Raw genomic sequence first — 14,916 nt, 5'->3', positions numbered from 1 at the left:
CAGATCAGATCACTGCAACTATAACACCTGAAACAATTTGCCTCAGGAACATTTTGAAGATAACCATTTGTTGTTATTGTGGATACACAGAGATATTTATCTTCTCTGTGTACAAACCAATGTAACACTTACAAATTTTTTTAATTCTCCATTCTGTGGAGAGACTTTTTTTGTCTAGAATGAAAACCAATAATCAAAGTAATCTTTAATTGCTTGCAGTAAAACAGATATAAATTTAAACATGACCAATATTTATAGATATTGTATTTTAAAATAATTTTAACAAATATTTTTAAAACTACACTAACAAGAAATAGAAATTGACCATAAAATAAAATTCATGTTGGCATCCACTTGTAAGATTCAAGCATTTAAAAATACGAATGTTTTAGAAGAAGAAAGTTTAAAAAAACTGACTTAAATTCTAATGAAAGGAAATGATACATACCTGTCAACTAGGAAGATGTGTGAATAGCATCCCCTTGAAAATATATGTCATATTTTTATTTTTATTAGATATGGGCCCAGCTTATTATAGTATTTCCAATCCTCCTATGTATCCTTCTATCTATATCTTTTTCCACTAGAGAGTGATATAAAGACTTACCTCTAAAAGTCATAAAAAACACATAGATAAACTGATATGTGCTGTGGGGAATGAAGATTCGGGGTGAGGGATAAGAGAAAGCCTACATCTGTGAACCCCCTGAGTGTAGCAGGTACTATACTACTTGCTTTACATATGTTATTTCACTTAGTCCTTACAAAAGCCCTAAGAAGTAGGTACTGTAGTCTTATTTTACAGATAAAGGAACAGTTCAATGAGATTACATACTTAGGATCATATAATGAGTGGCAAAATCAGAATTCAAGCTCAAATCTAAAAAGCTCTTACCACTCTACTATGACATGGGGAAAATCTATCTTCTCTAGTGTGCCCCCTTTCCTCCACTTCTATTGTCCTCTCCACATATTTAAAATTAGGTTAAACTAAACTGAGTGAATGTTTCCAGGTTTTCCTCCTTCACATAAAGGTAGAAGGCATGGTTATTAGTTGGGCTATGTTTATTATGGATGTTATTCAAGAAGACTGCCTTACATGGCACTTGTTCTCTGGGCATGTCTATAACTAACAGAATTTTTAACTTAAGCTCTTTGTCTCACAAGAACAAGACAAGACCAGGAACATCCTGAAGCAGCCAACACTCTCTAGGTTTCTACTCGTAACAGTAGATTTTAGTGCCCTGTTATATTTCAGATGTTAGCCACATTGTCCTACAAAGTTCCCTAGTAGCTGTGGTTAATGGGAGTGGTTGGGGGTTCGTGGACAACAAACACTAACCATTTATTTCTTATTTGAGGCAAAAAGGATAAAAAAAAAAAAACTAATTAGTTTTAGGATGGTAAGAAAAAAAACAGATTAATCTGAGATCAGAAATGAAGTTGTGTGGGAACTGATGGAAGGCACTAAACAGATATGGAAGAAGCAGAAATCAGTGCTCAAATATGGTTCTCTCCATGAAAAGATCAAGGGGATACTAGACCTGGTTTGATGATAATCTCATTTGCTTTTCATTTTAGTAGAAAATGAGCTGTTACTGTGCATTAAACATGCAAAATAAGTCTTTAGTGTGGGCTGGGCATCTCTTCAGAAAATAAGTTTTATTTTTTTATTCTTTAATGTGATAAGGCGTTGACAGAGGAGTTAAAACTGAAGAGATGGGCCTTCCTATCTGGGGAAGCAAATTTACTTTAGAATTTATAGGCAGACTAATAAAATCAAGTTGACAGAAATAGCCGGCATACAACCCCTGGTTAAGAAGCACATTTGATAAACTATAGAGAGAGTGGTATCTGTTATCCAGCCTCGAATTCCATTGTTATATCTTCCTGTTACTACTTTAGACTTGAGCCCTCATATCTTCCATATGGTTTGTTAAATACACACAAAAAAGCACTTAACTGAGCTCTATATTTTTTAAAGGGTAGCTTGGTGATTTCAAATGTGACATGGCAGTAGAAAACCACCACACTCCAAAGTCTAGAATATATACAGACTTACCTGTAGTTCTTCTGAAAATCTTAGTAATGTCTGCCTAATTCTACCTAGAGGGCAGCATAGCAGAGAAAGGTGTTTTGTTTTTATTTTGAAATTAGGCTAATCTAGATTAAATCCCATATTAACCTTAAAAATGGGATTTTAAAAGTGATTATTATACCTCTACTCTTCTCAAAAGTCACAGTTTAAAGACCTGAAACTGTGGCCTAGAGTAATGTCTGTAAAAGTGTCTTATGTATATAACGATTAAGAATTTAAAGTGGCTCCAAAATAAAGTATTTGAAATAGAGAGTTTTTCCCTATTTATTGTACTAAACACATTTATACACACGGGTGACTAACATTTTCTTTATAAGCAACACAATAATAACTGACGTTTTTTAAATGTTCTTAAAAAATAATAATAAAGTACTCTGGGAATGATCCTGAAGAAAGTTTCAGGAATGGACAAAAACAAAACCAGGCCAATTTCAGATGGAAATCCTACTTACGTAGAAGAGCTTTGCTGCCTTAACCATCAAATAGTTTTATATCTTCTTGCCATATTTATGGAGGCAAGCGATCTCAAAATAAACAACGTATTAAAAGCATATACACACACATACATGTATATATGTAGATATATGTATATGTACACAACCTATAAATGCATACACACATCTATCTCTGCTATCAGTACTCAGTATACACCTTTGAGCTTGTATATACAAAACAATAATTTGTATTCACAACTCAAGAGTCATCAAAATGACTTAAATTCAGTATAGTTTGTTTCTAAGGAGGTATTATATACAACACACATCTAAAAGTTCTGTTTACAATTTCATCTTGAGGGGGGAAAAAATAAATAAAGCACCTGTCAAACCTGGGTGCTGGAAGTTTTCCCACTGAACATTCTGATGGCTTCTCCTGTTAGAAAAAGGTCTGTTTTGCCTAGCTGGCTTTCTTGTTGTAATTTACAATGTAGCAGAAATCATTGGTGGTTTTGCACTGCTTAGCAAGTCTTCGTTTTGATTACATTTCTTTCTTAAATAAGATAATGCAATTAAATACTAAACCCCCATTCCTACAACTGAACCCTCAGAAAAAAGAAACAAGAGGAAAGATATAAACTCCCTCTTTGGCATACTAACCTTGAAGGAGAGAGACCAAGAGATGGGGATGAAAGCTGGGCAAACTGCACTATGAAAGGTCTGAGCCTTACCACAAAGCAGGGCTGCAGCAGTGAGACTCAAAGCACTGCCTGAACACCTGGAGGGAGGGACGAGAAAATGCCTCAGGTAGTTCCATCTAAATAAAATCTAAACTTGCAGGCAGGCTAGGGAAATTAGGAATAAACATGTCTCAAGAGGTTAAGTTTCACATGCAGATGCAAAAATGACAGCAATTCAAGTATTAAACTAAGTACCTAAGATATATCATTCCAGGTCAATTTAGGTTAAAAGAGATGATGTTAAATCTGTTTGTATATTGTTTATGGGCTAAATCAGTGGTTCCCTATAAAATTTAAAAATAAGCAAATAGGAATAAGAAGATAAACTGCTACAGTCCTGGTTGGTTGGCTCAGTTGGTTGGAGTGTCATCCCTTACACCAAAAAGGTAGCGGATCAATGTTTCTCTCCCACAGAGATGTTTCTCTCTCTCTCAATAAGTAAATAAAACAAACAAACAAACAAACAAACTTATCCTCGGGTGAGATTAAAAATAAAAGGATAAACTACTACAGACATTATTTATTTTAATGTCTATAAAATAAGTTATTATTCCAGCTAAAATGTTCCTTTCCAAAGAATTAACTCATAAGTCTACTCTAATTGGATATTCATGATTTTTATCTAATTTTCAAATGATAAAGAACCAGAAAGCATGCAAACATAAAGATCTATGGGCTCATTGAAGCTTGAGGGGGGAGGGAGGATAGAAGTTGTTACATACCTCATTCATTCTGAGCATAATTCTTTTTACTTTCTTTCCTCTTTGAATAGATCATTAGATAGCAACACTGCCTAAAATATTGAAAAACTACACAGAATAATACCCATGAAACCTCACATCTCTGCAATCCAGCTTCAACAATCAGCAACTCATGGCCAATCTATACCCTCCTTTTTCTCCCCTTAGGTATTATTTTGAAGCAAAGCCCAGACATTATGTAAGTTAATTCTGACTATATTTTGATGAGGGTGGGAGGGGAGAATACAGCAGAAAGACTGGGTAGTGAGAGAAATAATATTCCCTCTTTCCACAACTCCATCCCGGCCATGACCACAATTTTAAGTGACATAATATCAAGGAATGTTTTGAGGAAAGAAGCCCACATATCACCCCAAAGAACAAGCACTGGAAGATCAAATTTACTGCGGCTGCCCTAATACTTCTTCCCTCCAGCTCAGACAGACTTCAACATTTCAGCACCTCCCTGCTTGTCCAGTAGCAAAGATAATACTGGGAAGCAGTGACGGTGTGACTGGTTAGTATATTCCAGTCCCTGATCTCTGGCACAGCCTCAAAGGACTGTATCCAATGGAACTGTTTTTCTCAGTACTAGACTAATCACTAAGGCCCTGAGCTAATAAGACTCCTCCAGTTTAGACAGGAATCTAACCATCCACCTTTTAAAATATGTCTACAGTTGCCCACCTGATGTACTCAGTGGTTGAGCGTTGACCTATGAATCAGGAGGTCAAGGTTTAATTCCAGGTCAGGGCACATGCCTGGGTTGCGGGCTCAATCCCCAATAGGGGGCGTGCAGGAGGCAGCCAATCAATGATTCTCTCTTATCATTGATGTTTCTATCTGTCCCTCACTCTTCCTCTCTAAAATCAATAAAAATATATTTTTAAAAATAAAATAAAATAGGTCTATGGTTAACTCCATGGGCAACCAGTAGGAAAATGAGATAAGGAGCAGAGATAACAAAGTTATCTCCCAGGAATGGGAAGGGAAAGGAAAACTGCAGGCAAGGGAAGGAGTGGCAGAAACTTAACAGGAAGTTGAAAATCTCAGCCTGGAGACATCATCTCCTCCGACCTCTCAAGGTCAAATATCAACCAAAATGATTTGTTAATCTGTAGTAAATATTCAAATGCCTTTGAGAAATACAGTGTTTCACTGAAATGAAGTCAGAAAGAAAATCCAATGATTCTGTTGTTCCTGAATATTGTAAATATGATAAAATCTGGAGGGAAGCAAGCATTGATGATAGCATCATGAATTCTTGTTGTTTCATAATGTAGGAAAAATGTTTACTCTTAAATGTCAGTGTCTAGTACTTTATAACTTTTAAAAATACCAACTCAGATTTCACCAACAACCAAATATTAATATTCCGGCTATAGTCTCACCTTGTTTAACTACATAATAAAGAGACTATTTACAAAGGATAAATTTTAATCACCACAGGAAGAAAACGGATTTGAAGTAACCTCCAATAACTCATGTGTTGGATTAACACCTGTGAACACAAAGCCACCCCACAGGCTGCATTTTGTAAATAAGAAAGTATTTTTACTACTTGATTTACACAAGTCATGTTTCATCCCAAGCCTCTTCACTGCACACAATCTACTAATCTCTGTCCCAGGGATAAGATTTATAATAAAATTTGAAATTAATGATTTTTCATAATAATAAATAGGAACAATTACTTTCCCTCCATTTGTAATAAGACTGTCCCAGTATCAATATTTCTATTTCTAATATTTTTAATACCTTCTGTAAAACAAAATTAGTCCATTATATTATTACATATCTGAAGAATAATTTTGCAGTAATACAAAGACTGTGAGAAATTTTATTACAATTAATATGGATATGTAAAATTTCTCAAGTGCACAGCAGACTAAATATACTCACTTTTGTTGTCTTTGTATAGAATGATGAGGAGAGTTGGTGAATAGGCAGGTCCACGATACTACTGGAGTTTGTGACACTGTTACTATGTGTATGTTCATCTTCCCTGCTACTATCATCAGACTGATCAAAATCATCACTCTCCTGGTCCATTTCCTCTTCCTCTTCATCCTCCTCATCTTGTTCCTCAGCATGTTCTTCATCCTCCTCTGGTTCTTCTTGGTTTCCTGAGGAGTCCTCATCTACTGAAATAAAGCGATTATTGTTTTCTTCTAATTGTCCTTGCTGGGAATCATTTTGGTCTCCAGTTCTAGGTTCTGCTCCGACAACTTCACCATTCCTTACGGTGTGCTCCTCCTCTTGTTGCCTTAGCTGTTGCTGCTGCTGTTCCTCCTCCACCACACGATTCATCTGTTCCTCATCTGCCTGGCTTGCGGAAGGGTTACCTCTCACAGAGCCTCCAGTTCGTCGTCTTTTGCTGCCCACAGAGAGCAGTTCCTGATTCATTTCCAAAAGCCAGCTTGCTACTTCTTGGACCTTGGCTAGACTATCAGAAGATGCAAAGGTTTTCACATTCTGTAGGGGAAAATGAAGGAAGACAAAAAGGTTTGTACAATATACATTATCTCCTACTTTTATGTTTTGTTTATATTCCAAATTTTATTAAAGATTATAAAAAGTATTTGGTGCCATTGAGGCATTAAAATATTCTTTAGGAATCAATATAGAAAGTTTTAAATTGTAAAAGTTATGAGCCTTTATAAAAACATACCCCCAAATCACATAGTAAACAGCTTTATTTTCATCTTCTTTTTTAAAATAGTTTTAGAATGAAGATTTAATTGTTTTGATCACTAAAAACGTTTTGAAATTTTGGATCAGTAGTTCATAAACTATATCTTTTGTAAAACTTCCACAAAATGTTAAAAAGTGTCTCTCACAAACACAAACAAACAAACACCCAGCCAATGCTCAGTTAAATTCAGGAAATGCTGAGGGAAGCCAAGTTAAAAAGGCTTTTTTACTCTAGGAATTTCCCAAACTTCTCTGATCACAAAACCTGGCCTTTAGACACAATTTTCTGCCAGGTACCAAGTATAATATTATGAGTTTCACTTTTCACAATGAATACAAATCAACTGGATAGCAAATAAACTAAAAAAATAAAAATAAATAAAAATAAAGTTTGGGTTTTTTTTAAAGGAAAAAAGTTCATAAGATCATACCCTCTGACCCAGTAACTCCACTTCTGGCAATCTATCCTAAGGAAGTAATCCTAAAACAGAAAAAAAAATTATGCATAGGATGCTCACTGCAGCTTTATCCACAAAAGCAAAAAATAAATGAATAAATAAATAAATAAATATCAATAAAAAAAGCAAAATCTGTATGTTCAAGACAAAGGAATCCATTAGATAGGATAGATACAGTGCAATCACTAAACATCATGTTCACTTTTAAAAATATGAAAACATGGATGCTTATATTATGCTAAGAGCAAAATGCAGGGAATTATATGATCACAGCATGGTTTTTAAACTACAGAAAGACTAGAAGACAACATTTCAAAATATAAAATGCATTTAGGCAGTGGTATTATAGATATTTTAAATTTATTTTTACCATATTTCTCAAATTTTATATATCAAGCATATTTGCTTTTGTATTTTTTTAACATAGACTCTAAAATTTCGTGACAGAAACTTTTCATAATGTTTATTCTTAGATTTCATCCTTTGAAGACACATGGACATGTTCAAATAATGCCAAATCATTACACAAGTTCATATAAAATTCCTTTAAAATATCTTTAAGGTTTAAGATATGAAAAGTACAATATCCATTTCTATCACACCTTAAGAGTAACCATATTATATCACAATGGTGTGTGGATAAAACAGTCCTATTTACTTTTCCAACCTTGCCACTAGATGGCTGAGTTCTCACTGCAAGCTCTGAAATAGGGCCAAGAAAGTCTAAAACATAGTTTGAAAAAAGCAATATTTAATTGTATTTTCTATAATCTACATTTTCCAAGAAATAAGCTATACTGTGGGGTGGGGAGAATTCTTGAATTCTAATTATACTAGAAATGTTAAGTGTAGAAAGAGAAGAGTTCCAAAAATTAAGCCCTGAGGCACTCCAACATTCTGAAAGAAGAGGAGTAAACCAGCAAAGATGATTAAGAAAGGATATCAGGAATGAGTGGTATCCTTAAAGCCACATAAAGCATATCCAAGAGGAGAAAATAAATAATAACAATCATTGTGATAGATCAATGGGATGAAGACAAAGAACTGACCACTAGATTTAGCAACACAGAAGTCACTAGTAATGGGAGCGATTTTTGGTAGTTGAAGTCTCATTAAAGCAGAGTTAAGATACTGGGAAAAGAGAACAGAGATGGTCAATATGGACAAGTTAGAAGTCTGCTGCAAAAGAGAATAAACAAGGGAGTGGTGACTAATAGGGGAAATAGGGTAATTGGTAGAGAAGATTTTTTGATGCTTTAAGATTGAAGAATTAGCAACATAACTGTATAATGACAAGAATGATCCAGTACAAAACAAAAAGTTGAAAATGTAAGCAAGAAAGAGAAGAAATAGTTATGTTCTTAGTTGTTAAAAGGGAATGAGAAAGAATTCAAAAGTGTAAGAAGTGGTTTTACTTAGGAAAATGAATATGTCATTTATGGTGCCAGATGGAAAAACAGAGTAGTATTATAGGTGCTTTAAATTTATTTATTTATTTTACTATATCTCTCAATGTGGAAACAATCAAAAATAGGTGAGATTTTTATAGTGGCAGGAGTCTTTGGAAGTCCCCTTCTCATTCCTTTTGTTTTTTAACTGGTTTAAGTAGGAAGCAAGGTCATCAACTGGGAGAGGAGGTATTCAAAATTTGAAGGAGATATGAAATAGTCCTTTAGGGCGAGAGGAAGGGAACTTCCCTTGGTGCATGTAATTTTGGTGATCAAATATAACCAATAAACCATGATGTAATATATATTAAATGGGGCTTTTAAAAGTCAAGTGACTCTTATTTACAACTCAGGCTTGCACAATACAAAACTTCTATTTGACGTAGACTGAAACCATTAAATATAAATAACTACATCAGTTTTGAACAAGAGTAGAAGGTAAAGTTCCTTAGAAAAAGTACATTAAATCTATCCACTATTTTCAGAAGGTAAACTCCAGAAAACAAAGGTCATCAAAACCTTACCAGCTAATATATGTCGAAGACAAACTGAAAAACATCACAGGAGAGCAGGTTAAAAATAAGATACTGAAAAACACTGACCTAAATTACAAGTGAATATATATCGTGTCCCAATTATATAAAAGTAAATCTCTTGTACATAGGTTTTCTTCAAAGACAGAATCAAAATCTTGCTTTAGTAACTGAATCTAAGGTAGCTTTCTCAACACTGGAAAGGACATTTTCACTTGCATGTTTATACACAGAACACATGAAATCAGGGACGATGCCTGGGATGATGCAGGCCCCAAGCAAATTGCCCTTTGTGTGTCCAAACTAACAGGCATATTTTTACAAAATTGAAACAGGTCGAATGACACATTAAGAGTAACTTACAAAGTGAAAAGATGAGAGAACAAAATTCATAAAACAAGTCATAAAGAATAGCAGGCAGCCTATCAACAAATAGAAAATTTATTATTGGCATTTCTAAAATAGTTCCAGAACTGGTCATCAATGAACAGTTCTGTTACCAATTATAAATAACAAAAATATTATTGGCATTTCTAAAATAGTTCCAGAACTGGTCATCAATGAACAGTTCTGTTACCAATTATAAATAACAAAAATTCAAATCTCTATCTTTGTGGAACTTTGTGTTATATTGGGGGAACAGAAAAGAGTGCCTTAATTTAAGCCAATAAAGTTCAGTGACTCTCATATTTACAGTGTGACATGTAAATACCTTTCAAATTAATGCAGATTCTTATAAACAGACCTGATCAAAACTGGTAAATCCAAGCAGAAAAATCAAATTCAAAGCATAGCTAATGTAAAATAAACAACACAGCTAGAAGTCAGATGACAGGAATTCCAGAATATTAGAAGAGGCTGAAAATATCTGATAGGCAGGTAAATTTTTTTTCAAGTAGTATATATATTGGATTAGATTTCTCTGGCCTATTTTGGTAATGAAAATGGGAATGAACATATAAATTTTCATTTTCTGTTGCTATTCATAAATTTAAAATTAAACAAAAATTGTATTCATAAGTCTGGCGAGTTGGCTCAATTGGTTGGAACATCCTCCCATGCACCAAAAGGTTGCGGGTTCCATCCCTGGTCAGGGGGCTTACAGGAGGCAACTGATGGATGTTTCTCTCTCACATTGCTCTCTCTCTCTCTCTCTCTCTCTCTCTCTCTCTCTCTTTCTCAACATCTCCTCAGGTGAGGATTAAAAACAAAAACCAGTATTTCTAGGAAATTAATTCTAATAATAATCCAATAAGTAAGCTAATCACCTAATTAAAATAATACTTATCCAATAATTAATAAGAAATCATAATCAACTCCTAAATATTTTACGGGGTAGAAAGCACCTTTTAAAAAATAGTTTATAAGACCCTACATTTTTTTTAAAAATTAAGTACCCATGATCTTAAACTTGAAACTGCATACTGGAAAATTAATAAATGAAGTATTATCAAAAGAATACATACTCTTGCTTTTGAAATTCTAATTCTAAACTTTTTTAAAGAAAACTTTTTGTATAATTTCAGATTTGTGTCATAAAAATACAAACATCAATAAACAGAATCCTATATATACTCTAAAAAAAAAAAATCAAAGTAAAATGCCAGGATGCTTTTATTTCTTCTTACCAGTAGAAGTACTAGTATATAATGTCAACACAGATCAAATACATCACTTATGTTTTTATCAATAAGTGGTGAGATCACACTGGAGGTCAGTAAAATAAAATCTGATGGCTAATATATTGACATTAACTTGTAGAATTTCTTTGAGTGGCATAATGAGAATGAAAATGATTCAAAGTAAGGACAGACAAGCAATTGAGGTTCAAAGAGATTAAGTAAATTTCTCAAGATTGCCAGCCAGCTTCTAGCAAAGCAGCACTCAACTGAGTTTTTTCATGTGCCTCAGTCTACATAACTACATAAGAATATATTCTCTAACACTGATAGTACCTTCTTTTCCAAAACCAGAATCACTGTAATAAAGATTATTTATCTAAAATAAATATTTACTGAGCCCTCAATATGCTTCAGGAACATATTAATTTTCTAGAGAATAATATTTCTTTAAAAGTTAATCAATGGCTTTTAACCTGACCAGAACCCATAGTAAAATTAGATTTCACATTATAACTCTGTATACATGTGTTTAAACAGACCTAAAACAGTGATTTCAGAGAGAGGGGATTATGAGATGTTTTACATACTTTAAGTCTGTAAGTTACCACCCTTAATTAAACACAGTCTGTTCTCATTATTTACAGTAACTGTGTTCTATAAAATTGCCACAAATACTGAACCATAGCTCCTAGGAGAAACACAGGGTTATGTTTCTGAAAGCCTCTGCTCTGGTCATGACATTTTTGCCAACCGATCAATACATAATGAGAGTTTCTATTTAAAGACATGCTATTTAAAAATATTATTTCTGATTTGGTAACACTGACCTCACAGTTAACAGCATTATAGCTCATGCCTGAACGAAGCTTATCTAACCCAGGTATGTCCTAAATAAGGCACAACACAACACTAGGCAGCACCTCATCACTGCATGAGAGCCATTTTAAACACCAATAAAAGCACGAAAAACTTTTAGTGAAAAATGTTTCACTATATGGACTCGGAAAAAGAAACATTTATCATATGAGAGCTGAAATAAGAAGACAGAGTGTCACCTTGTTCCATCTCACTTGAGAACATGAGTGCCAGGTGACAAATGTTTTCATCCTCTGTGCATGGGCATGTCCATACATAATCTAACGCCTCTAGACAGAGCGCTGCATGCAATGCAAGATTCACACAGTATTCTGACATCAATGAAGAAGCCACAGCATTAACTACTGTATGATTCTGGTAATCTAAAAGAGGGGAAATGATTAGAGAAAGCTCCAATGTAGATATTCACCACCAAATTTTTCAAAAAAATCAAATAAATAAAGTTGTACTTTTTATAAAGTAACCACTGGATTACTTTCCTTTTGTAAGAGGAGGAACAGTGTTCTTGTGGCAGCATCTTTCACTGTAGTGTGAAGTCCAGAGAGGTCCTAACCCAGTGGTTCTCTACCTTCCTAATGCCGCGGCCCTTTAATACAGTTCCTCATGTTGTGGTGACCCCCAACCATAAAATTACTTTTGTTGCTACTTCATAACTGTAATTTTGCTACTGTTATGAATTGTAATGTAAATATCTGTGTTTTCCGATGGTCTTAGGCGACCCTGCTAGCGGTTCTCAACCTGTGGGTCACGACCCACAGGTTGAGAACTGCTGCTGTAGAGCCTAAGACCACCGAAAAACACAGATATTTACATTATAATTCATAACAGTAGCAAAATTACAGTTATGAATTAGCAACGAAAGTAATTTTATGGTTGGGGGTCACCACAACATGAGGAACTGTATTAAAGGGTCGCGGCATTAGAAAGGTAGAGAACCACTGCCTAACCTAAGGGTGCCTAAAGGGGGAGATACAGTCAGCTCTATCCCAAGATGAAGTAACATAATAATTTTACTCTCAAAACTTCAAAATTAAGGTTATTTAGGTAAAACAGAACTACTTCGTAACTTTTCCCAAGTCCTAGAAAATATAGGGTAACTTTTAGTCCTTGTACCTGTTGACTCAGTGACACTTCAGACCTAATTTCAGTGCTTTTGTGTTTTTTTTAACCAGTTTCTCACAAACTTTTCAACTAGTTGCTTATGAACCTTGCTTTCAAAAGCCCTTTGATTATCTAAAATCATTTGTACTGCTCATCTCAGAATGCTTAAAGGAATCCAAGTAGGAGTAGTACACATTAAACAAACAGCTCTGAAAGCCTGTCTCAGAGTGAACTAGAGTTAGGAGCCTCAAAACAAGAGTCCAAGAAAAAGACTAACCTTGAAACCAGAACAGACACTAAGGAATACGGGTTACACCACGCATGTCAAACTCGCAGCCAGCGGGCCACATACCTTGGGCTTGCAGCCCGCCAGCCGCGAGTTTGACATGCTGGGGTTACACTAATAAAGTAAGGTATGACTTAAGCAAATTGCCAGAGCCTCCAAATAACTGTGCAATATTAATATTTTCAGAAGTTACATGGCAGGCAGGATCCATTACGTATGAGCTAAATAGTCATTTAAAAAACTTAAGACCAAGATGGCAAGAAAAGAAACTACAGTGGACTGATCACCAGAAGGAAATTCAGAGCTTGGAATCACGTTCCGCAAGGAGTTTAGGATAGTAACTAAATCCTAATAGAGCTTCCCTAACCACCAGTCGTCCTCTTCTGGCCACACGGCTTACTCACTCTGACTTCTATTGTAACCATACTCCAAATTAACAATTTATTTATTAATTACTATGGCAACACTGATTAGTACTAAGTATCTGGAATACATGATAAAGTAAGACCACTCTGCTAATGCAAAATCAAAGAAAGCCTCCCCCTCTCATTCAGAATAAAAGTATTTTGCCCAAGCCAGGTTGGCTCAGTGGATAGAGCATCAGTCCAAGGACTGAAGGGTCCCAGATTCGATTCAGGTCAAGGGCATATACCTTGGTTGCAGGCTCAATTCCTGGCCCTGGTGGGGGCATGTGCAGGAGGCAACCAATTGATGTGTCTCTCTCACAGTGAGATTTCTTTCTCTCTGTCTCTCCCACTCCCTTCCACTCTCTCTAAAAATCGGCAGGGGAAAAAATATCTTCAAGTGAGGATTAACAACAACAAAAAAGAGTTGTTTTTTTTATGGTTGTCTGTTAGGTCTTATATAACCTACACATATCCCACCATTCTGAGCTCATATTCTACTATTCTCTTTTTCACTTCGCTCCACTCTTTCTGTCCTTGTTCTTTCTTAAAGAGGAAAATATGTTGCGACCTCAGAGCCTTTGCACTGGCTATCACCTCTGCCAAATGCGCTCCCCCATATATCTGCATGGTTCTTCCTATTACTTCCTTCAGGACTATGTTCAAATATCTCCTAATCAATGATGCTTTCCCTCATCAATCTATTTAAAATAATAATTCCCGTGCATCACATTCCCTTTCCTCCTTGCCTTCTCCACAGCACCATACAAAAGCACTGGAATAGTGCCTGCTATGTAAGTGACTATCTACCCATTTATTCATGTACTAGAGGCCCGGTGCACGAAATTCGTGCATGGGGGGGGGGGGTCCCTCAGCCCAGCCTGCACCCTCTCTAATCTGGGACCCCTTGAGGGATGTCTGACAGCCCGTTTAGGCCCGATCTCGCAATCCGGGACTGCTGGCTCCCAACCGCTCGCCTGCCTCTCCCTGATTGCCCCTAACCCAGTGATGGGCAACCTTTTGAGCTTGGTGTGTCAAACTTTGCCAAAAAACTGAGCATAACTCGGGTAGTGTGTCACTTTGAGGAAAAAACATTATTTCGTAAATGTTTCATCCTCAGGAGCAGCAAATGTTGCGGCCGCATGTCATCAGAAATGGCTAAGCGTGTCAGTGCTGACATGCGTGTCATAGGTTCGCCATCACTGCCCTAACCGCTTCTGCCTGCCAGCCTGATCACCCCCTAACTGCTTCTCGGCCAGCCCAATTGCCCCCAACTTCCCTCCTCTGCTGGCCTGGTCACCCCTAACTGCCCTCCCCTGCCAATCTGGTCACCCCTAACTGTCCTCCCCTGCAGGCCTGGTCACCCCCAACTGCCCTCCCCTGCTGGCCCCGTCACCCCTAACTGCCCTCCCTTGCTGGCCTGGTTACCCCTAACTGCCCTCCCCTACAGGCCTGGCCCCCCCTACTGCCCTCCTCTGCAGA

The 14,916-nt window shown here is 36.1% G+C and overlaps 1 protein-coding gene across 3 annotated transcripts in view; it reads right to left on the bottom strand.

The window, feature by feature from the left end:
* FBXW7 (F-box and WD repeat domain containing 7) overlaps positions 1 to 14,916 on the bottom strand; it is a 179,786-nt gene that overhangs the window by 82,812 nt on the left and 82,058 nt on the right. For 2 of the 3 annotated variants that reach the window (XM_028151728.2, XM_054717687.1), the window contains one exon: positions 5,915 to 6,487. In XM_028151728.2, the coding sequence (XP_028007529.1) occupies positions 5,915 to 6,418 (504 nt within the window). In that variant the 5' untranslated portion in view covers positions 6,419 to 6,487. Of the gene's footprint in view, positions 1 to 5,914; positions 6,488 to 7,137; positions 7,170 to 14,916 lie in introns of those variants that run through there. The other variant, XM_008144063.3, reaches the window with a different exon arrangement.

Source organism: Eptesicus fuscus, chromosome 6 (assembly GCF_027574615.1).
Source record: "Eptesicus fuscus isolate TK198812 chromosome 6, DD_ASM_mEF_20220401, whole genome shotgun sequence".
Classification (NCBI taxonomy): Eukaryota; Metazoa; Chordata; class Mammalia; order Chiroptera; family Vespertilionidae; genus Eptesicus; species Eptesicus fuscus.
The sequence above is the reverse complement of the archived record's forward strand: the minus strand, read 5'-3'. Positions and strand labels throughout refer to the sequence as shown.